Raw genomic sequence first — 27,792 nt, 5'->3', positions numbered from 1 at the left:
AGCGCCTCAGGTTCCATCACCATACCTGTATACTTATCCAGGATCTGGCTTAAAAGGCACTCTTCTCTCCATTATTATGAGTTGGTTTCTTTTCTTTCTCTTTTTAATTTAGGGATTCCTTAGAACAACTGAATTTCTTATTTTCAATTCCAGATGAAAAGCTATCACTAAAGTAACTATAATAGTAGCTGGTAAGTCCATGCTAGGCCACTGAGCTACAAAGGACATGGAGGTACAAAGAAGTTAAGAACCTAGTGGCTGGCAGGAAGGGATGGGAAGGGGGTCTGGGAGTTGAACCCAGCCTTTGAGCTAGCAGTCTGTTCACCAGTAGGCTCTCTACTATGAGGCTAAATGAGCTTTATTCCCCCAATTTTTGAGTCCCATAGCCTGGTACAAAGTTGGAAACTAATGAACACTCAATTCATATTTACTAACAACACTGAATGGTCTTCTTTAAGTTTTAGCAATTTCATAAATTATTACAAGAATTTTCCAGCCATGGGTTTCCTAAAGCAGACAAGCCTTTTCCTTTCTAAACAACCATTTTTCCTTAACTATTTTAATAAAAACTTTTTGTTCAAATACCAGAGAAGAAACACTCATTCATTATAACAAAGTCAAGTAACACAGAAGCAAAAGTAAAAAATAAAGGCCTCCCATTCACCAAGCATACCGCTCCCTAGAGGTAACCAAAATGTTAATAACATGGTGTTGGTCCTTACATAGTTTTTATATCAACACGTTTTCTTTAAACATTAGTATATAGTGAATCAAATGAAACATAAATAGTTTTAAAATAGTCCATGTGATGTCTCCTCACATCTTCACTGAAATCTCCAGCCCCTGTTCTAACAAAAAAATAAAAAAATAATCTAACACCGATCTGGCCAGTGTGGCTCAGTTGGTTGGAGTGTTGTCCCATACACAGAATGGTCTCGGGTTCAATTCCTGGTCAGAGAACATGCCCAGGTTTCAGGTTTAATCCCCAGTTAGAATGCATGCGGGAGGCAACTGATGAATGTCTCTCTTACATTGATGTTTCTTCCTCTCCCTCTCCCTCCCTCCCTCCCTCCCTCTCTCTCTCTCTCTCTCTCTCTCTCTCTCTCTCTCTCTCTCTCTCTCTCAAATAAATAAAAAATAATAATCCAGTACTTTTACATAGAAAAAAATGACATAAAACTAATAAAATTAGGTTTGCATATATAAAGAAATGAATACCATATTAAACTATTTTTTAAAAAATCATTCAGAATTCCAAATAGCCAGGGCTATAGATATTTTAGCAACAAGAGAGGTTAGAATTACAACTCAACTATAGACTCTAAAACTAAAACAAAATTCTGAGAATGCAGATAAGAATCTGAATTTCCTGGAAAGTTTCAAGTAACTTCAGAGAATGGTCAATTCAAAAATATAGTTCTGGTGCCCACTTTGGCACACCTATAAATTCCCTGAGATACAGGAACTGACGCAACCCAAGGAAGTTTCTTTAGAATCTGGCCTCAAATCTAAGATGAAAGCATGTTCCCTTCTGAGGAGGCTGTGGGCCAGGGCAGGTTTCTGTTGGCCTGAGAATGTGTCCCTAGTTGTCTTGGGAGCAACAAAGATGAGTCTGCCTAGTGCAGTTCTGACCACAGATTGGAACAACAGGTTTTAAGCCAATCCATGGTGAAGAGCAAAGCACAAAAGGAATCTGTGTTGCTGTTGCCAGGAGACTGGCCATAATTGGTCAAAATACAAATACAGTTTTTCCATAAAGCCCAAGTCCCTCTTATGCCAATAAATGGCTTCGGATTTATGAATAGGCTGATTACTTTTACCGAAGTGGCAACGGGAAAATACTCTTTGAGAAGAAAATTGCCAGTACTTGAAAAACATGCAACCCAGATCTTTACAAGCATCACATAATACACCAAATCTCTTACCTTTGGCTGGCTTCTGAGTTCCCCAAAGAGATGTCATCATTGACATGAAAGAAAAGGGAAAAGGTTCAAGAAAAACTTTTTTAGTATAAAAGACTCTTTTTGAAGGATAAAAAATTATAATAAATACCATGTAAATTTTTATTAAGACTAAAAAAATGTTAACTTTAAAATCAAACATCAATTTAAAATATAGGATCAATTAATACCTATTAACTAGTAGGGTAGAGTACTAATTACAGAAAACTAACTTGTGCCTCTATGGTAGAAGAAAGATTAATTTTAACTTTTACTTCAATTTAATTTTTAAAATACTAATATTTCTACCTTATACATTATTTTATCCTTGTATATGTCTTTTAAATTCATATTTTAAAATCTTTACTTTTTATCTTATTTTACTTCCAATTAATTTTATCTGCTTTGATACAGCAGCAGCTTCCTCTCTTTCTACAGAGGCCCTTCTACACAAAATGAATTCGAAGAAAAATAAGTCAAATGAACAACTAACTTTTTTGAAGTGAATTTACTGTCTTACTCACTTATTACTTCCTATACTCCCTTGGTTGCTTCTAACCTCCCTCCCTCCCAAAACTGCCACTTACATCTCCTCAGGTACAGGAATATAATTCAAACCAATGTAACTCTGAGATAGTTTCAAACTTATGAGTAAAATCATAAGGAAAGCACAAGGAACATGCCTCAACCAAATTCACCAATTGGTAATACTGCCGTGGCTAATACATCATTCTCTCGCTCCCCACCACTCTCCTCCTCTCTATATACCGTATTTTTCGGACCATAAGACGCTCCGGACCATAAGACGCACCAGTTTTTAGAGAAGGGAAATGAAGAAAAAAAGATTCTGAATCAAATAGTGTCCTAAAATATTTTATGTGCATTAAAACCCAACATCACAGTCATAAACACATGTAATCAACCCTGTAAAGTAAACAGCAGCATTTAGAACCATTTTAGAGCTGGGCAAGCACACAGAGACCACACAGAGCCGGGCAAGTAAAAAAACTTTTTTTTTAAAGTATATGTGTAGGCTATATTTGGACCATAAGACGCAGGGACTTTTTCCCCCCACTTCTGGGGTGAAAAAGTGCATCTTATGATCCGAAAAATACGGTAGATACATATATACACATACACATATACACACATATATTATTTCTTTCTTAACCATCTGAGAGTAAGTTACAGACATGCCCCTTCAGCTCTAAACTCTTCAGTGTACAATTCCTAAAAACAATGACGTTCACTTACAAACCAACAGTACAATATCAAAATCAGGAAACTGAAGAATAAATGAAAGCACTTTTGAAACTAGAGTGAAACAGAAACAATCACTGGACCTTTAGGAATAGTTGGTCTCTCTTGGAGGGTCAAAATGCCAGCTCAAACCGAAAATTACATGGAAATGCTTCCTTCCATGTAAATCTTGTCTTTTGTCTCATAAAACAGTTTCTCCTAAAATGACTTTAATGTGCTATTTGTATTAGATAATTTCAGTAAGAACACAAAGGAACATCTCACAAATGAGTGACAGTTGTCTAATAGGTTTTGTAGTAATAGCTAATGTGGCTAACATATAAAAGAAAATAATTTCTCTGGAATAAGAAATATGGGAAACCTTCCCTAGGAAACGACTTATGAAATACCACTAGGAGGTACTGACATATGCCATCATCTTTTTATAGGTCTTTAGAGGCAAAGCAGAGTCTCATCGATTGCAGACAGCTTAGTTATAAACCTGGCTGGAGGTCGGAACACAGCCAGCACAACATAAAATGCCCACGTTAGACCAGGCACATGGCATGCTACTTCACTTAATTCTCACAATAACTGTGCAAGCCACTATTATTATTCCAGTTTTATTGATGAGAAACTTAAGGCTCGGAAAAGTCAAATGACCTGTCCAAGATATAATAATAAGCAACAATGACTCTGGGATGCAATACTAGGTCACCTAACTCCCAAGTCCATGTTCTTTTCCTCTCCCCCAATGGTCAAAATAGCCACATCAAGTTTCTTCTAGATTTAAGAATCTCTGAGTCATATATTAATAACTGCTTCCATTAACAAAAGTATTTTCCATTATTAATTTTCCCCATTCTAATTATTACCCAATAAAAGATCACCACTTGGTATTTATGCCAATGTAAGTTTACTTATTCGTTCTATTTACAGAAACTCCAACCTGTCTTTTCTGGGAGAAAAATAAGATATTTGGTATAATATTTCAATTTTAAATAAAATATTTTTATGCAAAAATCAGCTCTTCCTAGGCAACAACCAACAAATACTAAATTTGATCATCTATGACACATAGCAGAAGACTTCATGGGATTAACCTGTATTCAGAACATAATAATAAAAACAGAAAAAGACCAGTAAATTAATTACAGGACTAAGTTTCCAGTCAGGTATTCTGGTGGCTGCAACAGTAAAGCTCAAATAACCTACAGAGCCACTGGAAACCCAAAGATGTAATTACAGCTCTGTACAAAAATAAATAAGTAAATAAATTAATTAAACAAAACCTTTCAAAATGTAGTGGCAGTCTAATCCAGCAACGCCTCACTTATTCCAAAATTCCTCAGTAAGAAACCTCAGCTAACCAGATCACAATGGAGATTTAGGAAGCAAGGAATATCACCCTAACCAATCAAAAGAGATGTCACAAGGTAAAAGCATGAAAGTCTTAGTTTCTCAGCTGAGTTTAATTACTTGATATTGTGGTTGTGGCTTAACTTCATTTTTGAAATACCTTCAGACTTACGAAAAGTTCCAAAAATAGTACAAATAATTCCTGTGTACCCTTCATCCAGCTTTCTTAAATGTTAACACATCATATAACCAGTTATAATGATCAAAACCAGGAAATTAACCATCAACACGATTTATTAAATGAACTAGAGCCAACATTTTTTTGCCAACTGCCCTACTGATGACTTTTTTCTGGTGCAGGATCACACATCACATACAACTGTCACGTCTCCTCCAATCTAGGACAATTTGACTCTCATTACCCTGACACGTGAGGAGTACTGACCAGTTACTTTGGAGAATGTCCCTTAATCTGAGTCTGTCTAATGCTTCCTAATGACTAAATTCAGGTTATGCACTTTGGCAAGCACAACACAGAAGTGATGCCACTCCCTGCTCAGTGCGTCATACCAGAGGCACATGATTGATGACCCTGCCTCATTACTGAGGATGGTAACCTCTGATCACTTGGTTACAGTTCTATCTGCTAGGTTTCTCCATTGTAACACTATTAGTTTTCCCTTTGTACATTTTTCTTGTGGGGGAGACTTGAGACTACATAAATACAGTATCTCACCATACCTTCACCCACAAATCTCAGCACCTGTTGATGAGTCCTGCCTGCAACAAAGGCTGCTTCCCATTTGGTGACTGTCTAGTTACTGAAGATGTTAACAGCCATCTGTTAACATGGATGTTAACAGCCATATGTTAACATGGACCAATATGGATGGATGTGCTTTTTAGGAAGAGGACAGCCTGGAAGCAACAAATGATTTGGTTGCATCTATGAATAAGATATTCACTTCCTTCTTTTTACTCACCTGCCTTATGCTCATTTATTATTTAAATAATAAATCACACCAAAAAATTAAGTCAAATTATATTCCTAACATTTAGAATGCCACCATCTGAAGAAGAAACTTAGTGATGATTTTATATATGTTGGTGATCTTTGTTAATTTTTATTAACATTCCTGGCAATTACACAAATAAAACTGATATTGGGTCCAAACATAAACCACAAAGTATGTGTATGTGTAAAACACAAAGCAATATCAGTAGAATGATGTTATCAACCAATTACTGCTGTCAACTACCAAAATCAAATATTATATCCAAATACCATCACTTCTTTTAATTTTAAAGATTTAAGTTTATGAAACTTTCACAATTAGAAATATTTGGAATCTCTGTTTTAACAAGATCCCACTCCAACCCGCTCTATAATGGATGTATACATCACAAAGAGCTTATTCTAATACAGCCAAACTACGTAATGATGTTGTTGCTTTCTTGGACTTAGCTGGCAGTACCAAGAACCAAACAACAATCTGTGTGATGACCATCACTTTTCCTGTCACTCCTCCCCCAGTGTGTTTTCACATAAGAAATAAAGCTGACCTGACTGAAAATTTAGACAATGACAAGATACACAAAGGATGCTTATCAATTTTTGCTTATCTAACCAACTTCATAATACAAATATCACTAAAAGCCCTATTCATTATTTCTTTGACATTTGGAATGCTCCATTCAATTTTGAAGAATAAATTTTTAAAGTAGCAGTAATAGAGTGGGATACTTTGGAGAATAGCATTCAGGATATAGTGGTTTAAAATGCTACCACTGAAAGAATAAATCAAAGCACTGGAACTGTGTAGCCTGGACCAGAACAGACTAAAGGAAGACATAATGCCCATCTTCAGGTGTGAGAAGACACACTCTTAGAGTAAGGGGGAAAGCAGACTTATTCTAGGTCACTTCAGAGTCTAGATCCCCAGCAGGTCCTGCTGGAGAAAGTTAAAAGAAGAGGGAATATCTCTTTAATAGGATTAGCACTGTGGGCTTTGTGTTGTTTTTTTATTTGTTTGCATGTTGTTTTTTTGGGGGTTTTTTTTTAAGAAAAAAAAAACAGTAAGTTCACATCACTGGAATTATCTAAAGAGAGAATAGAAGAGCATCTAATGAGGATGTAGAATGAATGAAATGTTACACAAGATTACTTATATAACTTTTTATTTACAACAAGAAACCAAACATTCAACAAGTTATATCTCAACATTTCTATCAGCGACACTTGTAGAACACTAGTACATCAGCGGTTAACCAAGTTAGGTGGTACATCAGACTCCACATCACACCCTTAAAAGATTCCTCCTCTCTAGCAAGTTAGTTAACTTCCTGTATTCCACAGACCTACACTCAGATAATGCCACTCTCACTAACAACTCTGTTTATATAAGTCCTACTCATGTGAGAAAAATTCAGGGCAAATTCATTCTCCCTCAAGAATCCTTCCACAAGAACCCTAACCAAAACTGAGTTTTTCTTCCCCAATTCCTGTTAATCAAAATGATCTCTACTGCTCAGGTATTACCTATCATTTTGTCACATTATATAAATTTTTTAACATATGGGTCATCTGGATAGATTATTGAAATACTCTTAGACTCCAAGCAAAGAAAGGTCTTATAATTTTTACTTTTCTCAGTATTTGTGGGTTATCTAAGGTTTCACATTTTATCAATCTACACAGTGTTTCCCAAAGTGTGATACGTGTACCCCCAGGGGTACGGGAAGAGTTTGGTGGGGGTATGCATTGCACCGAAGTTTGGTGGGGATATGCACTGCACCATGCTTAGCGGCACCTAATTCTATGTTCTCATGAGTACGAGGGATACTCAGCATTACGAAAATTATAGAAGGGGTACACATATGTCAAAAGTTTGGGAAACACTAAGGCCTGGTGTACAAAATTCATGCACTCTTGTGGGGGGGTGGTCCCTCAGCCTGGCCTGTTCCCTCTCTCAGTCCGGGAATTCTTGGGGGATGTCCGACTGCTGGCTTAGGCTGGAGAGCAGGCTTAAGTCAGCAGTTGGACATCCTTAGCACTGCCAAAGAGGCAGGAAAGGCTCCTGCCACTGCTGTGAGCCTGGCTTCTAGCTAAGTAGTGCTCCCCCTGTGGGACCACACTAACCACCAGGGAACAGCTCCTGCATTGAGAGTCTTCCCCCTGGTGGCCAGTGCGTATCATAGCAACTGGTTGTTTTGCATATTAGCCTTTTATTATATATGATGGTTCATCAGCTTCCTTGACTGTAGTAATGTGGTTATTGAATTGGATTTATCTGGAAAAGGTTTTTACTGAATATGAAATTAATTAACTCTCCTGTCCCCTCCCCTCACCCTTTCTAGATCCAGATCCATAATTCAGTCTCCAAGCCAGAGGTCATGCCCTCAAGGTCCACAACCCAATATAGCCCACAGCTATATAAATAAATAAAAAAATAAAAAAAATAAAAAATAAAAAAAAATATATATATATATATATTTGTTTTTTTAGTCCTCACGGTATTGACTCAATTGGTTGGGTGTCTTCCCGTGCATCTAAAGGTCGCCAATTCAATTTCCTGTCAGGGCACAGAACCGAGTTGCAGGCTCCATCTCCAGTAGGGGATGTGCAAGAGGCACCCAATCCAATGCTTCCCTCTTGCACTGATTTTTTTTTCCTCTCTCTATCCCTTCCCCTCTCTTTAAAAATAAATATTTTTAAATTTAAAAAAAGCAATCTTTTTAAAGATATAAGTAACCTAACATATTCTAAAGATATGTTTGTGTGGGTTGTTAACAGTTTTTTTGAGATATAATATATATACCATAAAAGCATTCTTTCTCAGTGAACAATTCAATGAATTTTAGTAAATGTACAGAGCTGTGCAACCCTCACCACAATCTACTTTGAGAACATTTTCCTCACTCCAAAACATTCCCTCAGTCTGACTGCAGATCAACCACATGTCCTACCCCGGCCCCAGACAACCACTGATCTGCTTTCTGTTCTTTGTCTTTTCTGGATATCTACACTAATAAAAGGGTAATATGCTAATTATACCAGACATCCAGTTGTCCTTCTGGACAAAGCCACGGTGGCAGGGGTCGAGGCAGAAATGGTGAGGGGCAATCAGGCCAGCGGGGGAGGGCAGTTAGGGGTGATCAGGCTGGCAGGGGAGCAGATAGGGGGTGATCAGGCCCTCAGGGGAGGTTAGTTAGGGTGATCAGGCAGGCAGGCAGGCAGGCAGGCAAGCATTTAGGAGCCAGTGGAACTGAATTGTGAGAGGGATGTCCAACTGCTGGTTTAGACAGTCAGATATCCCCCAAGGGGTCCCAGATTGGAGAGGGTGCAGGCTGGGCTGAGGGCTCACGCCCCCACCCCTCAGTTTTGTATAAATGGAATCATACTAAATGTGATCTTTTGCATCTGATGTCTTTCACTTAACATGTTTGTGAGGTTCATCCATGTTATAGCATGTTATCAGTTCTCTGTTCCTTTGCATTGATGCTGAAGAGTATTTGTTTATCCATTCACCAGCTGATAACCATCTGGGTTGTTTCCAGTTGGGAGCTATTCTGAATAGAAGACTTTCATTTCCTTTGCATTAGGGGTGTCGAACTCAATCAGAGAAGGGGCCAAAATCTAAAATCTAGCCTAAATCGCGGGCTGAATGGTTTACTGAACAGTCATAAACTGTCATTGTGATGGAAACGCAGCGGAGTGCAGTGATGACAGCGCAGTGCGGGCCACATTGCAAGGCCTGGCGGGACGGATTTGGCCCGCGGGCCTTGTGTTTGACACATGTGCTTTGCATAGATACTGAGGAGAAGAGCAGTTGGGTCACAGGGTAAGTGTATATCTACCATTTTAGGAAGCAATCAAGGTGTTTTCCAAAGCATCTGTTACCATTTTACATTCCCACCAGCAATACAGTTACAGTTGCTCCACATCTTCACTGTCGCTTAGTACTGCCTGTCTTATATATAGTTAGCCTTTCAAATGGGTATGAAGTGGCACCTATTAAGAGACTTTAATTTGCATTTCCATTAGGACCAATGAATGAAGTTGAAAGCCTTTAAAGAAGTATTTACATTTCACTTCAAAGGCAAAAACTATTTCTCACAATCTAGTTTCTATCTTTAAATATATATATTTTATTGATTTTTTACAGAGAGAGAGTTAGAAACATCGATGGGAGAGAAACATTGATCAGTTGCCTCTTGCACACTCCCTACCAGGGATGTGCCCACATCCCTGACCGGAATCAAATCTGGGACCCTTCAATCCGCAGGCTGACGCTCTATCCACTGAGCCAAACTGGTTTCAGCATAGTTTCTATCTTTATTTTTAGACTATTATAAGGATTGACAAACTCCTGCTCAAATCCACACTTTTTCCATATTCTCATTCATACTTAGTTCTCTATATCATTTCTCTTATTTCATTTATTACTTTTACCTCTAACCACTTTTGAGCACCTTCACAGTTTTTGTGAAGACATTCATTTTTATTCCCTTATATACCTAAGAGTAAGGCTGTGGGGTCGTATGGTCAGCATGTATTTAACTTCACATTTAATACTTATTTTATGGTCCATATGTATAAAACTGTCTACTTAAAATTCAGGTCAATTTGTTTTGGACCAAGATCAATATATACAAATTTATTTTAGTAATTACTGACATCCATACTGGATGATTCAGTCCATACAACCTGAATCACTAGGTCAAAGTACTCTTTATTGCGTTAAGTCTAACTACAAAAACACCTATAATCAGATGGTGCCATGGACTTAACAGCTGAAGTCCCAAGAAGCTTTCAATGTAAATAATAAAATAACAAACACTAGCTATTAAATACCTTGTCTTCATGGCAGGATGCTGTAGGAAAAAGCACTCTACGCTTGCAATTAGGGCTAGAAACCCTTCGTTGAGGTTTCATTATGCATTGCATTAGCTTTGTGATCCTAACAGCCACTTAACCTCATCAGACCTCTCTGCTACTTCAGTTTCAGGTGGGCTACTCCTATATACTCAATGTCACACTTCTGTACAATTCCATATGGGGAGGAGGCGAGAGACAGAGCTTGGGAGCTCGGCTTGGGTTCAAATCTAGATTCAATAAACGTTCATTCTCTTACCAGGTCCAAGAACTACTGCAGATGCATTTATGTACTCTTTTCTTTAACCCTCCCAACCACTCTGAAGGCTAGATCCTATTATCTTTCTCATTTTACAAGTCGGGAAACTACGGCTCAGAAAGATTAAGTAATTTGCTCAAGGTCAACAATTATATACAGTACTCAATTGGGGATTCAAACCAAGGGTGAAGCAATACCCTGCTGAAGGGACAAAATAAAAAACATGTAGGTCTGGTGAGATCAGCAATGCTGCATTTTCTTTCTGGAACCAAGTTGCTAAAGTCAAGTGCATGTAGTGGCTCTTTCTTCCCTACATTAGTTTTCATGTTTTGTTTCCGCCTTCCTTCCCCCCATCACGAAGTCTGTTTTCCTGATTAAGCAAACAAACCTCTAGAAAATGTGTTCCAGTCCCCAAGTAGACTAAGTGATGTGTGGTTTAGGGGCAGAGGGGATACCGGTATCTACGTAGTACAGCTGTCACGCCTACCTAACAAATTAGCAAAATACATCAATTTTTGTGCAACACAGAGCAGAGAAAGAATGTGGGGAACAGGGCACAGGGCATGGGAAATATCTTAGAGAAGATAAAAAACACCTACATCCTTTGATTATTTTATGTCCCAAGATATAGCCATCAAGCTCCTAAAGAAACTGCATGCCTTCAGGACTTCAACCAAGCTAAAATGTTTTGAAGAAAGGAGTAATCTGTGAATGCATTAGTTTAAAGACAAAGGGGGAAAAGTACTGGGAGCTTTTGAATGCAAATTTAGAATCTTGGAAATAAAAACATACCCGAGGATATGCATTCTTAAAATTAAAACTCAATTTACATACAACATGTAAGTCACCAGTACCACACATAGGAGGTATACTAGCAGATTTGTTTTGCGCACTCACCTTCATACATGAGTGTATCTGCAGATAACCAGATGAAATACCAAAATACCAGAATATTAATCAGTCAGTATTTATTTCCCATTTCCCAGCAGTGTTAAGAGAAGAATTGCCTAAGAAACTTGCTTGTATAACTGCTGAAATTATTTTTTAAACATTCAACAGATTTAAGCCTGTTGTTTTCATATCTTTATTAACCATAGAAGCTCTCTTTTATTACCGAGTGTTGAATACTTTGTACACTTTAGTTCTAATCTTCACACCAACCCTATGGTAGGTCTTACACTCTCTTTTATAGAATAGTGAGGAAAGCCGAAACCGGTTTGGCTCAGTGGATAGAGCGTTGGCCTGCGGATTGAAGGGTCCCGGGTTTGATTCCGGTCAAGGACATGTACCTTGGTTGCAGGCACATCCCCAGTAGGGGGTGTATAGGAGGCAGCTGATCAATGTTTCTAACTCTCTATCCCTCTCCCTTCCTCTCTGTAAAAAATCAATAAAATATGTTTTTTTTTAAATAGTGAGGAAAGAACAGCACAAAGAGGATAAATAATTTGTTCAATGACAAAGTTGGATTCAAACCGAACTTTCTCTTTCTACTTTAACATTCTGCTTCTCTTTCTATGGCAAATAATGTGGGAGAACAAGTTAAAGACAACTTGGCTTGTTTCAGGAAACCTGAGGAAGGACACTTGTTTAAAATGACCTGATCTGAGTTTTCTTGTTTGTTGTATGTTTTTTCTCTTATCTTCAAATAAAGTAGACAGCATGAGAAAGTGTACTACAAACCAAGGAAAGTAGGTGGGCAAGTATATACGGCGGCACACAGCTGAAGCTACATGGCGAGTTTCAGCTTAATTGAAATCTTGTTTGGGGGAAGATTGCCCCTTCTCCTGCTCTTTGCCCAACCTATGTTAGCTCTCCCAAAACACTTGGTCTTAAATGAACTGAGAGGGCTAAGGAGAGAATATTTGATTCCTCATTCTCCCTGTTTCCAAGTGGAAGAATTCCAAGTAGCACTCATGATGTCTCTAAGCCCCTTCACTGTGTCCTCCTAAGGAAGAGAAGAAAGAATTATCAAATTAATTGTGTTAAATAGGAGGAGCTGGGTCCATGGGCACTGCTCCTCCATACCACACAGGGGGGCTGCAGGTGTCTAGCTTGCCTGGGTAAAGCTGTAAATCAGGGGTCCAGTACCAGGAAGCCCACTTAACCAACAGCCCTAAAGCCATTTTCTCCATCAGCACTATCAGTTACTGAGACGAAATGGGATGCAGGAAAACACAGTGGTAAAGAAATTAGGCTCCGGGATTAAATTGCTGCTTTTGAATCCCGGCTCCACCTGGTACTATGTGACCCTGAGCACATGCTCCAGTTTCCCTTATCTGTAAAATGTAGACAACAGGAGAACTTGTTTCATAGGATTGCTATGAAGATTAGAACAGTGCCTGGCACGGCAAAAGCAGCACGTGTTAGTATTTTACTTTTGATTTGTATATTTCCTCTATCTTACTGATCCCATGACTACCAGTTCCAAATGGAGGTGGAAAATAAAGGAGGTCGTATGTATGGACTTTCTAAAACCCCAACAGAGAGAAGAATCTTTTTTTTTTTTCCATATATTTTATTGATTTTTTACAGAGAGGAAGGGAGAGAGAGAGCTAGAAATACCGATGAGAGAGAGACATCGACCAGCTGCCTCCTGCACACCCTCTACTGGGGCTGTGCCCACAACCAAGGTACATGTCCTTGACTGGAACTGAACCTGGGGCCTTTCAGTCTACAGGCCGACGCTCTATCCACTGAGCCAAATCGGTTTGGGCTAGAGAAGAATCTCTTTCAAAAGTAAGATGATGAATGCCTTTGACTATGATGACAAGGGGAAGCAAATGTCTTATTTCACTCTATAGTCAACTAGTTAGGAGAAAATGCCAGAGTTAGAGCTGGCCCAGAAGAGACAAGGCACTGGGTTCAAGGGTTAAATCTCCCCCAGTCATATTCCACCACTGGAAATTCATTTGTACATGTACTCCAAGGTGGAGGGCTATTAGGACATCCCCTCCAAATGGCTCATTCTGCTGTATTAATCACATCAGTCACTCACTAATATAAATTTAGTGGATTTTCTTAACACCACCTCTCCTGTCCCTGTTTTATGGGTATCAATTGATTTCCCCCTTGTACTGCTTAAGCCTGCTTCCTATCTGAAACACCTATTGGTCTTGGGACATTATGAGTACAGTTACATTATATTATACTTACTGAATGGGATAAGAGAATTTACAGAAATTAAAGATGAAAATATAAGGTTCCCAGAACTCATTGCATGTTTCCTTATAACATGTTTAGCTGCTGGCTATAACACTGTATCAACTGCTTACAAGTCTGCCTCCACACCAGCTCCTTCATCTTTTTTTTTTTTTAAGGAGAACAAGGGGGGGTGTGCGGGGGTGGGGGGGGAGAGAGAGAGAGAGAGAGAGAGAGAGAGAGAGAGAGAGAGATTTGTTGTTCCACTTACTTATGCATTCATGTATGCCCTGACCGAACATGGAACCCACAACTTTGGTGTATCCTGACCACACTCTGAGCTACCCAGACAGGGCCCAGCTTCATTATCTTGATATATCTCAGCACCTAAATTTAGTTGACTGCCTGCCAAACTGTAGGTATTCAATGAATGTGTACTGAAATGAGAGACTAGGAGTCAGGTTAATCATGGCTACATTCTCTCTAAAGTAAAATCTTCCCTTATAAGTCTTTCCTCAAATTTCCAGACACCACTTTTTCTATGTATATCTTTGTCAACATATGCATTTTGTTATACACTGAACTCTAAACTACCAGTTTCCTTAAGAAATTATGATCTAAACTAGGGGTGTCGAACTCAATCAGAGAAGGGGCCAAAATCTAAAATCCAGCCTAAATTGCGGGCCGAATGGTTTACTGAACAGTCATAAACTGTCATTGTGATGGAAACGCAGCGGAGTGCAGTGATGACAGCGCAGTGCGGGCCACATTGCAAGGCCTGGCGGGACGGATTTGGCCCGCGGGCCTTGTGTTTGACACATGTGATCTAAACCCTAAAAAAGAGCAAGAAAATGTAAATTATTCCTCACCGAATCCCAGACAACAGTTATATAGGAAACAGGTACCAAGAGCAACCACAAGACAGAAAGCTCTGAGATAGAGATCTTTGGAGAAAATTAATAAAATGGTATAAGTTAGAATTTGAGAAGGAAAATTTTAAGAATGTTCTACAGATAGAATAAAAGATAAAACTCCAGGAAAAATAAAAAGCTATTCAAGTGAGTCATGGTCCAAATACAAAGCAAACAAAAATGTGATATAATCTGATGCAACTGATGGAATTTATGATAATTTATTTAAGCTTCATGCTAGAACACACTCCATCAAATAGCTTATGGGTTGTGATAATGAACCCAGAGAAGGACAAGCAATCCTAAACACTACCTGGTTTAACACTGAGATAGAGAGATGGATGGATGGATGGATGGATGGATGGATGGATGGATGGATGGATAAGTGGGCAAGCAGGTGGATGGGGAGGTGTAGGGATGAATACATAAATATAGACAAAATAATGTCAACTTACAAAAAAGAAATTAGGTAGTGAAATAGAAAAAGGGGAAGGTCTTGGTAAAGAAGGAGTGATGTTTAAAATGTATTTACAAAGAAATAGAGGTTTCAATATGTTATGTAGAAACATCACAGAAATTACCAACAGAAGAAATAAAAATTATATAAAGCGGTAGGAAAGCCCTAGCTGGTTTGGGTCAGCGGATAGAGTGTTAGCCTGTGGACTAAAGGGTCCCAGGTTCAAGTCCAGTCAAGGGAACATGCCCAAGTTGCAGGCTTGATCCTCAGTGGGGGCATGCAGGAGGCAGTCAATCAATGGTTCTCTCTCATCATGATGTTTCTATCTCTCTTTCCCATTCTCTCTGAAACCAATAAAAATAAATTTTTAAACACAGTAGGAAAAGAGATTGTATATATAAGCTAAAATCTTCAGGGAATCATTGAATAATTTCTAAGAATAATAAATCAAAATATGCACATATTGGCTAGAGTAAATGTTAAGTATTTTCCTTATGTACCCACAAAAAACTTTTTAAGTCCTCTTACATTTTTAAGTTCTCACATAACATTTTTCAAAAATGAGTTTAAATAACTGAAAAGGATATAATTTCTGAAATATTGTATTTTAAAATAAAATTCCTTTTAATATATCCCTCAATATCCAAGTTCCATAAATGTCTATAAATTTGCGTAATGATTTTATTACTGATGCTATCAACTATTTTTTTATTTTTAAATATATATATTTTATTGATTTTTTACAGAGAGGAAGGGAGAGAGATAGAGAGTTAGAAACATCAATGAGAGAGAAACATTGATCAGTTGTGCCCACAACCAAGGTACATGCTCTTGACTGAAATCGAACCTGGGACCTTTCAGTTAGGGCTCAACTATTGAAAAAATAACCTCTTCTTTTATAGTCAGTCATTTTATATCTTTACTTTCTTCCCATGAACTCATATTCCCATTCCACAAAGTACTTTATTCTAATCGTTCTTTTCTGCAAAAATATCCATATAAATTAAAGTTTTTAATTTATCTGGTTACTTTTCTTCTGTATTGAGCTATCAATACTCCTGGTAGTACATGATTGATCAGAAAAAAAACAAACAAATATATTTCAATTTTTGGTAAACATAAAAATAAAAATTATATTGGAAAAGCATCTTTTAATTAAATGAATCCATGGGATGACCGACTTATGACTAAAATGAAAGAGCAATGAGCATGAATTTGAGTCTTTTTTTTTATCTTTAAAGTAAAGCACTGAAAATCTTGCTCAAATATAGGGGATGAAACTAGAAGGAGGTGTGTGATAGCAACATCATTCAAACCTTTGCACTCCTGCCATGATACATTCTCCCCCAAAAAACATACAATGATCTAACATCAAATATTATTTTTAAAGATCTAAAGCTAATGAAGCAATTAGGTCTCCTACAAGCAAAGAATTGAAAACTACCCCTTGTACAAAAGGAGTTGTGACCCAGGTTATAGTATACTCATTTGCTCTGTTACTTGGATAAAAGCCAAAGCCTTTATCATAACTTATCAAGTTAATTACATCTGCTAGTTTTACCTAATGGAACTTTGTCTAACCCCTGAAATTCAGAAAGGGTTGAGAAAAATCAAAACTTTATTATACTTTTGACAAAATATCATTATTTGACAAAATGATTTCATCTTATGATGTGATTTAAATATATTTTCCTCCAAACACTGAAGCTGAATATTTAGCTGATAAAGTTAAGGAAAAGTTTGCCTTATAATCTAACTAGAATGTGCCTTTATCATCAAATCTTTATCTTACATATCTTATCAAATCTTGATTATTATTTTAAAAATCCAGTAAATCAAACATTTTCTGTAAAATAACCTGATTTCTTTTTTTAATATAAATTTTTATTGATTTCAGAGAAGTGAGAGGGAGAGAGAGAGAGATGGAAACAACAATGATGAGAGAATTATCAATCAGCTGCCTCCTGCATGCCCCACACTGGGGATCAAGCCCACAGCCTGGGCATGAGATCTGACTAGGAATCGAATCATGACCTCTTGGTTCACAGGCCAATACTTAACTACTGAGCCATGCCGGCTGGGGCTGATTTCATTTTAAATCTAAACAAAAGTTTTAATACTCATTTTAAAGAGAGCTATCTTATAGAATACATTTTGTAAGAGATTACTAAAAAGTAATCAAGTAGAGATTTAAATTATATACATCTAGCAATTTTAAATGGATAAAAGACAAGATAGAACAATATGCCATTTCTCATTAATTTGTAATAATAAAAGTTAATCTGTAACTAAGCTATTTACAAATCAAGGAATATGATAAAGATATGGTATTCCTTGGGTTAACGTGTATTGAACTCTGGTATACTGAGTTTAGAAATAATTTTATAAGAATGATAAGGAAGTCCATTCACTTTTTTAAACATTAAGATTAGACTTTTCCTTGCATTTAATAAAAGAGGAACATAAACTGAACTATAAACTACTCAGTATTGACATAAAATATTATTTTATAGCTTGAAATAAGACGAAGATTGTAAATGAAATACTTCATGTATTATTTAATAAAAATAGGTCTTAACTGCCTTATTGTATCCTTATTGAATAAGGTAATCAAAAAACTTGAATGAGCCGAGACCGGTTTGGCTCAGTGGATAGAGCGTTGGCCTGCGGACTGAAAGGTCCCGGGTTCGATTCTGGTCAAGGGCATGTACCTGGGTTGCGGGCACATCCCCAGTAAATTTTAAAAATTTACAAGAGGCAGCTGATCGATGATCCTCCCTCATCGATGTTTCTAACTCTCTATCCCTCTCCCTCTCTGTAAAAAATCAATAAAATATATTAAAAACAAAAACAAAAACTTGAATGAAATGCCATAAAAACTTATCTGTGCATTTAACCAATGTATTCTAAAGGAATAATTCCAGGTTTCCAACTTAGAGATGAGTATTCAGGATAGGAAAAAAAAAACTTGTTTCGCCTGACAGGTGTGGTTCTGGTTGAGCAGCAAACCATGCACCAGAGAGGCCACTGGTTACCAGTCAGGGCACATGCCTGGATTGCAGGCTCCATCCCCAGCAGGGGGCGTGCAGGAAGCAACAAATTGATGATGTTTCTCTCTCATCAATGTTTCTATCTCTCTCCCTCTCCCTCCCTCTCTCTTTAGAATAGGGGTGTCGAACTCAATCAGAGAAGGGGCAAAATCTAAAATCCAGCCTAAATCGCAGGCCGAATGGTTTACTGAACAGTCATAAACTGTCATTGTGATGGAAACGCAGCGGAGTGCAGTGATGACAGCGCAGTGCGGGCCACATTGCAAGGCCTGGCGGGACGGATTTGGCCCGCAGGCCTTGTGTTTGACACATGTGCTCTAGAAAATAAATAAATAAAAGCATACTTGAATGAAAAAAAACTTTTTTTTCAGCATAAAATCTACAATTTGGTAGCTGCAATTAACAATAAAATTTAAACAGAATCTACTTACTAAGAAATCATAGTTTAAGTCAGAACATTAATCTTGTAACATAAAAATCACCATTGCTTTATGGTAGATTATGAAAATAATGGAAAAGCTAGGATTGTGTGGATGAGCATGCAAGGAAAGGACATCTATGGGCCTTCCTTACCATCATTCCCCTCCCCCACAAGACACACACACACACACACACACACACACACACACACAAACACACAAACACACACACACACGCTCCTAAGAAATGTCTCTCAAATCAATGAGGCCACATGCTGAATCTGGACTTGGCAAATATTATAGAAAGGTTTGTATCCAGAAACCAATTGACTTAGTATCTCTGTTAATGCAGAATGCGTATTACCTTTATTTTAAAATTTTCCTTAAGCTCCAGTCAAGCATATTGTGGAAAATTACAGATCCTGGTTATTTATCTGCCAGACAGTCATAAATTCACATTTTTTGAGCCCTCTTGAATCTGTTTGATAACTCACTATACTGCCAGTAAGTCAGGGTTTACTGAATTTCACACCAAATATGAGTCAATACTGCTCCACATCCTGAATGCATCGACCTAAAACTTTTCCTCCCATTTCTCTGAAGTTTTCTTAAACTGACTGCTAGCAAGTGAGCCAGATTTCAAATGTTTCTTTTGCTGTGCAAGGTCTAAGTATTTTTTACAACTGTAAGCTTAGTCACCATACAATGTAACATTTGGAAACCTTTGCACTGGTATTCCTATCTTGACAAGGGCTAACGGGGTGCTTACTATATAACATTAACTGGTGATTACAAAAAAATCATGCTCATGCCGAAACTGGTTTGGCTCAGTGGATAGAGCATCAGCCTACAGACTCAAGGGTCCCGGGTTCGATTCCTATCAAGGGCATGTACCTTGGTTGCAGGCACATCCCCAGTAGGGAGTGTGCAGGAGGCAGCTGGTCGATGTTTCTCTCTCACCGATGTTTCTAACTCTCTATCCCTCTCTCTTTCTCTCTGTAAAAAAATCAATAAAATATATTTTTTTAAAATAAAATAAAATCATGCTCATAATGAACACTGCAATGAGGACGATACTCTCTCTTTCTCTCTGTAAAAAAATCAATAAAATATATTTTTTTAAAATAAAATAAAATCATGCTCATAATGAACACTTCAATGAGGACGATACTTATAACACAGGAATCAATCCAGCCAAGTACATATTTAAAACTGGCTGGTGAAAATCTCTACTCAGAAATATTGAACTTTCATATCCTATTTTGTGGCTATTTTCTAACTTGAAAACATAAATGTGTAGATTCCCACAAGCTGGAAAATTCTTTTCACCTGCTCTTAATGCTCAGTGTTCAGGCCTCTTTTACCACCTCTGGCTGGTATCATTTTAACAGTCTGACCTGATTTTCCTATCTCCAGTCATGCTCCCGCCTAATCTATCCTCCACACTGTCATCAGTGTAATCTTGTATTGAGTTGTTTTGAGTCCAGTGGAGCCAGACAAGGCCTAGTTTTGACTCTGGCAAGATACTTAATCTCTCCCTGTCTGTTTCTCCAACTGTAAAATGCAAATAGCAATAGGATTGCTGTGAGGATTAAGTAACTAAGCATGTGTAAAGTGCTCATAACTATGACTACTTAATTATGTCACTCACATGTGGAAGAACCTTCTAGGCCTTGACCTCCTTATGTGTGGCTCCATTCTGTCTTTCCCCTACTACCTCACACTCTCATGCTATTCTCTATATCTGAAATACTATTATTTCTGAACAAACAGAAGAAAGCCCTAATCACCTATTCTTCTGTGATCTCTTTTCCAACCTTAAAGAATTACAACTTTCGTTCTTTCTCCCCATTTTTTTCTAATAGCCATAGTACATCATTGCATTCATGTATGTCTAGATCCTCATCATATTGTCCTTATTTAAGACGAGATACTTTTGTTTTTATTTTAAAACACTTCATAGCTTCTCCTATGAAATCCTTTGTACATTGTATTATTTATATAGTCTCATGATCCCTAGAAAATTATACAAAAAAAAAAAGACAAACAGTGATAAATGTGTGTGTTACTTTTAATCAACATGTAGGGATAATTAGTTAACACTTGACATCCTAATCATGAATATACACTCCAGGGTTGATTAGATAACATATGAAAGATGTAATCAAGAACACAAACTCTAGAGTAGGGATTCTTAACCTGGATAGAATGACTGGACATCTATAAATATGGATGGGGGGGGAATTATATTTTTATTTTTTGCTAACTTCTAAAATTTAGCAATTACCCTCAATTCCAAATGTAGGTAATGGAAACAGAATTAGCAGTGACTATGTCACCAATAAAAATCACAACTATTTTCTTCCAGCCAGCATGGCTCAATGATTGAGTATTGACCTATGAACCAGGAGGTAACAGTTGGATTCTGATGGTTGCTGGCTCAGTTCCCAGGAGGCAGCAGATTTATGATTCTCTCATCAATGATATTTCTTTTTTTTTAAAACATATTTTTATTGATTTCAGAGAGGAAGGGAAAAGGAGAGAGTGATAGAAATGATAAAAGAGAATCACTGATTAGCTGCCTCCTGCACACACACACACAGAAACACACACACACACTGGGATCAAGCCTGAAACCCAGGGATGTGCCCATGACTGGAACTGAACCCGGGACCCTTCAGTTCACAAGCCGACACTCTATTCACTAAGCCAAACCAGCTAGGGCTCATCATTGATGTTTCTTCTTTTTTTTCTTTTTATATATATATATATTTTTTTTATTAATATTTCACAGAGAGGAGAGAGATAGAGAGCTAGAAACATCGATGAGAGAAACATCGACCAGCTGCCTCCTGCACACTCCCTCCCGGGGATGTGCCCGCAACTAATGTATTGGGTCAGCAACTAAGTAATTGCGGGTTTTAAAAAGAAAATTAAAGACAATTTTTTCATGGAACTAAATAACTTTATTCTGTAATGTATTGCCCATTTTGATCAATGACCTTTTGCCATCTTTCAGGCAGCATCATAATCCCACGTTCAAAAAACTTCTGGTTTTTATTAGCAAAAAACTGAATCAGGTACGATTTGACATCATCATCATTATTGAAATTTTTACCATTCAAGGAGTTTTGTAAAGATCGAAACAAAAAGTAATCAGATGGTGCAAGGTCAGGACTATATGGTGGATGTGGCAAAACATCCCAACCAAGCTCCATTAATTTTTGCCGAGTGACCAAAGATGTGTGTGGCCTTGCATTGTCATGATGGAATACAACACCTTTTCGATTTGTCAATTCGGGCCGCTTTTCTTCAACTGCATTGTTTAATTTCGTTAGTTGTTCAATGTAGACATCAGAATTGATCGTTCGGTTGGGTGGTAAGAGTTCAAAGTAGACAATTCCTTTGTAATCCCACCAAACTGATAACAAAACCTTCTTTTGATGAATATCAGCTTTTGATGTTGTTTGAGTTGGTTCACCTGGCCTGCTCCACGATCTTTTCCGCTTGATATTGTTGTAAACAACCCATTTTTCATCGCCAGTTATCAGTCGTTTTAAAAATGGATCATTTTCATTACGTTTCTTTAGCAAATCGCAGCTGCTAATGCGTTGCGTTAACTGTGATTCTTTCAGTTCGTGAGGAACCCATGTATCAAGTTTTTGAACATAGCCAAATTGTTTTAAGTGATTTTCAATGCATGTATGTGATACATGAAGCTTTTCTGCAATCTCACGTGTTGTACTGTGACAGTCTGAATTGATTATTCCTTTGATTAGGGCGTCATCAACTTCAACTTGACGACCAGAGCGTTTTTCATCTTTGAGTGAAAAATCACCAGAACGAAATTTGGCAAACCAATTTTGACACTGCTGTTCTTTTAAGGCTTCGTCACCATAAACAGCACATAACTTTTTATGAGCTTGCAATGAGTTTTTCCCTTTGCGGAAATAAAAAAGCAAAATATGACGAAAATGTTCCTTTTGATTTTCCATTTTTCAACAAAAGCCAAACGAAAACTACAAAACAGATCAAAAAACTTTTTTTACTGATTAACAGCTGAATAGCCAACTATCAAATAACAAAATGTGTTTTACATTTGTACTACGTCTGCAAACCTAAAAATTCAACTGAAGCCATATATGTGTGAAACCCGCAATTACTTCGTTGCCGACCCAATACATGCCCTTGACCGGAATCGAACCTGGGACCTTTCAGTCCGCAGACCAATGCTCTACCACTGAGCCAAACTGGTTTCGGCTCATTGATGTTTCTATCTCTCTCCCCATCTCCTTTACTCTGTGAAATCAAGAAAAATACCATTTTTTAAAAATCACAGTTATTTTCATGTTAATTGTTGCAAATATCTTGCATTTACATGCATCACAACTTTGAAATTTAAGCAATTGTTCCCAACACTGGATCTTGTTAGTTCATACAGTAATAAAGAAGCATATATTGCCGAAACTGGTTTGGCTCAGTGGATAGAGCATCAGCCTGTGGACTGAAAGGTCCCGGGTTCGATTCCGGTCAAGGGCATGTACCTTGGTTGCGGACACATCCCCGGTGGGGGTTGTGCAAGAGGCAGCTGGTCAATGTTTCTCTCTCTCGTCGACGTTTCTAACTCTCTATCCCTCTCAGTTTCTCTCTGTGTAAAATCAATAAAATATATTTTAAAAAAGAAGCATACATTACTGTATCACATATTTTTTTTTCTGATAACTACATCTTATTATATTTGCTTTTCTTTGTAATCTTTTGCATTTTACCCTTTTGAAAGATTATTATGAGAAGGGTCCGTAGACTTTACCTCATTGTCAAAGGGGTTTATGACAAAAATAGATTAAAAATTTCTCTTAAAACAGGTTTTACATGCCCTCAGCTATCTTTTTCATTATTCAGCACAAAGAATGTCAGAAATATTTTTTCACTGGTACAATGCACAGTGTTACATCTATCAGAAATATCATAAACCATGTAAAAGGAACTAGAAATATTATATAGGTATCTCCGTTCTTGGAGAACAAAGTATGAAACTCATAAACCTGGCATCCTGTGCCACTGGTTTAATATTCTTGGTTGAGGGCTCTACCCCCGACCTGAGTTCAGATTCTGTCACATAATTCTAACCAGAGGATATTGCATCTTGATACATTTCTCAAGGGAAACTTTCTAGTAAGGTGATGGAGAGCTGTGACTTCGCTGCGCTTATAGGAACAGGTTGTATGACTAATGTTGTGCCTGCCTACCAATAAATATGTGGCAGAATTCAGTCAGAATTTCATGTAACATACTCCCTGAGCAGTGTGGTTATGAGGGAGGATGACGGTAAGCTCTCTCAGCTAATTTTAATGACAGAAGGTTACTAATAGCCTATATAATAAAAGCCTAATATGCTAAGTGTATGACCATTCGACCAGTCACTATAACGCACACTGACCACTAAGGGGCAGATGCTCCGGCCAGTAGGTTAGCTTGCTGCTGGGGTGCAGCCGATAGGAACTGGGTGGGACAGGCTGGACATACTCTGGAGCCCTTCCGTGGTCCCTCCCTGACCAGCCAACCTCCCATGGTCCCTCCTAGGCTGGGTGGCCCCTAACAGCTCCAATTGGGACTGGGCAAGATGGGCCAGACAGGCTCTGGAGCATGTCCCTCCCCGGCCCCAATCGTGCACCAGTGGGGTCCCTCAGCCTGATCTGCACCTTCTTGCAATCTAGGACCCCTTAGGGGATGTCGGAGAGCCGGTTCGGCCCAATCCCCACAGGCCAGGCAAGAGAGCCCACAGGTGCACAAATCCGTGCACCAGGCCTCTAATCTAATAATAATGAGCTAAAATTGCTTAGATCCATTCATAATACCCCTGATAGACTAATAAGCTCCATGAAGCCCAGGACCAAATTTCCTTTCGTTCATCATTGATTTATTAGGATCAACACCATTCTGACACACAGAAGACAATTCAAAGTTGTTGAGTAAATGAATGAATGTAATATACTTAGCTGTATGTGGGTTTTGCTAACTGTAGAAGATAGTTTACTTAAAAAAAAAAAAAAGTATGTCATATTTATCTTTCCCTTATGAGGCAACTTGTCAGGGTTGCACATATGAGATATTAATCAATAACTGTTGAATGCCTGTAGTTTTGCTCTAATCTGAATTAACCGAATATATTTTTTCAAATGTGTAAAGATTAAAAAGACACTCTTCAGGAAAATCTTAGAAGGCAATGAGAAGCAGTGAGCACATCTACAATAGCTTTGGAGAGAGAAACTCAGGCAGACCTGAATTCAAATCCCAGCTCTGCCACTTACTAATCGTGTGATCTTGTAAAATCACATTAACATCTTTCCTGCCTCTTTCCCCTTCAGAAAATTTAGGGAGAATCATGGTGCCTATATCTTTGATTGTAAGTAATTTTGTTGCATTTGTCGCTAAAACCTTGAAAAGTATCCAACACACTATAAGCAATAATAATACCTATAAATATCATGCTTTTTCTCCTCAGAGAAAAGATCCTGTTCACTTCCTATATTTCCAAGAACTCTATACTGTCTCTGCAGGACTTACACCTTCCAAGCATTCAATGACCTTGACCAATGAGTTGCTTTTACTATGATAATAATAGCTCTTTTCTCAGAACAAAAAAACCAAGTCTGGTTAATATTAGGCAAATTGATGCTCTTGGGAGGAAACCCACAACCCCAGAAATAAATATGTTGTAGTTGCTATCTGGAAGGTTTAAAAACTACATTTTGAACTATAGCTTGTCACCTAAGATTATTGCCAAATAAAAGCCAAAGGACATGATTTGTTATTAGGAACATGATATGATAGTTTACTACATGTCGAACCCAGCCAATAAATATTTACTGAGTTCCTAGCTTGTACAGTGCTGTTTGGGGAAAAAAAAATAATTACAATATGACATATTTAAATGAATAAAATGTTTATAAAGAAATTCGGCCAGAAAAAAATAAATTAAAAATAACTTGGTCCAGCTACAATGGACCAAGTATCTACCATGTGCCAAGCATTTTACATAAATAACTCATTTATGCCACAGCAATCTTACAAGAGCCATATTTTGGTGTTATCACCTCGATTTCACAAAAAAGGAAACTGAAGCTCAGGGAGATGATGTAAACTCCCAAAAGTCACACAGCTGGCAGACCCAGAACTCAAACCCTAGTCTGAGTCATATTTCTCTGATGCCTGTCAACCCACTCTCGCCTTTTTTTTTTTTATCCTTACCAGCAATTTTGATAGTTAAACTCTACTAACAGCACCTCAATCCTAGATCCTTTCTAATGCTTATGAGGTTGATAAATTAAAAAATAAATTTATCACTGGATGAGGTCACTCTATGAAGAACAGACCTATTCTCTTCCTAGTTTTTAAGCTCAGGTCTTTATTAATAAGTACCGGGTCAGGCCAAAATACAACAGATCAACTGACAGTTTAATACAGAAGCCAGAGAATCCATTTGTATATAGAGCAAAGGCATACAAAAAGGATGCTTAAAAGCTTAACATGTAGTACAGTCCCAGGGAAGAAAGAGAAGGGGAGCGAGGCCTGAGGTGTCAGATTATGTCCACATAAGGTTGACTAGGGTCCAGTTTGAGTTGGCAACAGGCAGAGTTGAAAAGTGATCAAAGGCTCTGGGAAGAGTGAGGCCAAGAGGATCTGAAGCGGCACATGAGAGGTGTGTGATATGGGGGACAGAGATGAAATCAGGATCAGGAAACTTCAGTGAAGCTTATGGAAATGGCAAGGCACAAAATCTTAGTTCAGTGCCAAGATACAACTTCATTTTAACCAGTCTGTCTCAGTATCCTACTTTTAAGCATCCTTCCTGGTGAAACAGAAAAAGGTGACCATTAGGATCAGTCTTTCAGAGAAAGGATTTTCACACAATAGCTTTTTCCTGTACTACTTATATAACTTAATTAGAATGACTAATGCAAAATAATGCCAAAAGTGTATACAATGTCTGGTCCCTCCCATTTTATTGCAGTTTCCAGTCGCCTAGTACTTTGCAAGGATGATGATGACTAGATGAGTGACTAAATGGGAGTAATAACTAAACACCCAAAGATTTTGCTTACACACAGGGTTTCAGTTGTGGTAATACTTTATGAGAATAAAATGGAGAAAGGAAGTTTACTTGCTATATATGACCAAAACACCAAGTCACCCAAATTGAGCATATAACATACGTACAAGGCAGAAGTTGATGGTCTCAGCTAAAGATAAGCAATAGGAGACTAGTGGATGGATGAAAAGAAGAGGGATGAGAAACTTCAGGAATCTATGGCCTAGTACTTTCTCTTCCAGGTTGTCTGCCTCTCACAGGGAAGGATAGGATTATTTCATTCCTCTCTAGTCTCCAAGAAACCCCAGTTTTCTTCTTCACAACTGCTCATTCTCTTACCCCTCTAGTATCTGAATCTCATTTGAAAGCCTCCCAAAATCCCAAATCACACCAAAATTCCATTTTAGTTCTTCAAATTCTTTTCCAACTATTTACCCAATAAACTCCTTTACCAATATCAAGAGAACAATCAGAAAGGCTTAGAACCAGGGAATTCCTGAATTCAGACTTCAAAGGCAAAATGTTACATTTCTTAGCATTCAAGTTGGAACCCAGAATTCACAGAATTTTTGCTTAAAATGTCTTAAATAGTGTTATATACTTCAGAGTCCCAGCTAACACACTATCCTTTGTGATCAGAGATTTTCCAACTCTTTAGTATCAGGACTCTTTTACACTCTTAAATAATATATTATTGAGGAAACTAAAGAGTTATTTTTTTGGCAAATTTTTTGTTTTTTTTTTAATCCTCAGCCAAGGATATTTTTCCATTGATTTTTAAAAAGAGTGGAAGAGCCAAAACCGGTTTGGCTCAGTGGATAGAGTGTCAGCCTGCAGACTGAAAGGTCCCAGGTTCGATTCCAGTCAAGGGCATGTACATTGGTTGCGGGCACATCCCCTGTGGGAAGTGTGCAGGAGGCAGCTGGTCGATGTTTCTCTCTCATCGATATTTCTAGCTCTCTATCCCTCTCTCTTCCTCTCTGTAAAAAAATCAATAAAATACATATTAAAAAAAAAAAAAAGAGTGGAAGAGAGAGGAAAAGACAGAATATC

At 37.8% G+C, this 27,792-nt stretch overlaps 1 protein-coding gene across 2 annotated transcripts in view; it reads right to left on the bottom strand.

The window, feature by feature from the left end:
* The window catches only part of KIF13B (kinesin family member 13B), a 185,494-nt gene that overhangs the window by 119,199 nt on the left and 38,503 nt on the right, over window positions 1–27,792 (bottom strand). For both annotated transcript variants that reach the window (XM_045576884.1, XM_036423524.2), the window contains exon 3: window positions 1,926–1,938. In XM_045576884.1, coding sequence (XP_045432840.1) covers window positions 1,926–1,938 — 13 coding nt within the window. The remainder of the gene's footprint in view (window positions 1–1,925; window positions 1,939–27,792) is intronic.

Source organism: Pipistrellus kuhlii, unplaced genomic scaffold, assembly GCF_014108245.1.
Source record: "Pipistrellus kuhlii isolate mPipKuh1 unplaced genomic scaffold, mPipKuh1.p scaffold_m20_p_8, whole genome shotgun sequence".
Lineage (NCBI taxonomy): Eukaryota > Metazoa > Chordata > Mammalia > Chiroptera > Vespertilionidae > Pipistrellus > Pipistrellus kuhlii.
Note: the sequence above shows the minus strand (reverse complement) of the source record. Positions and strands in the feature narration are given on the sequence as shown.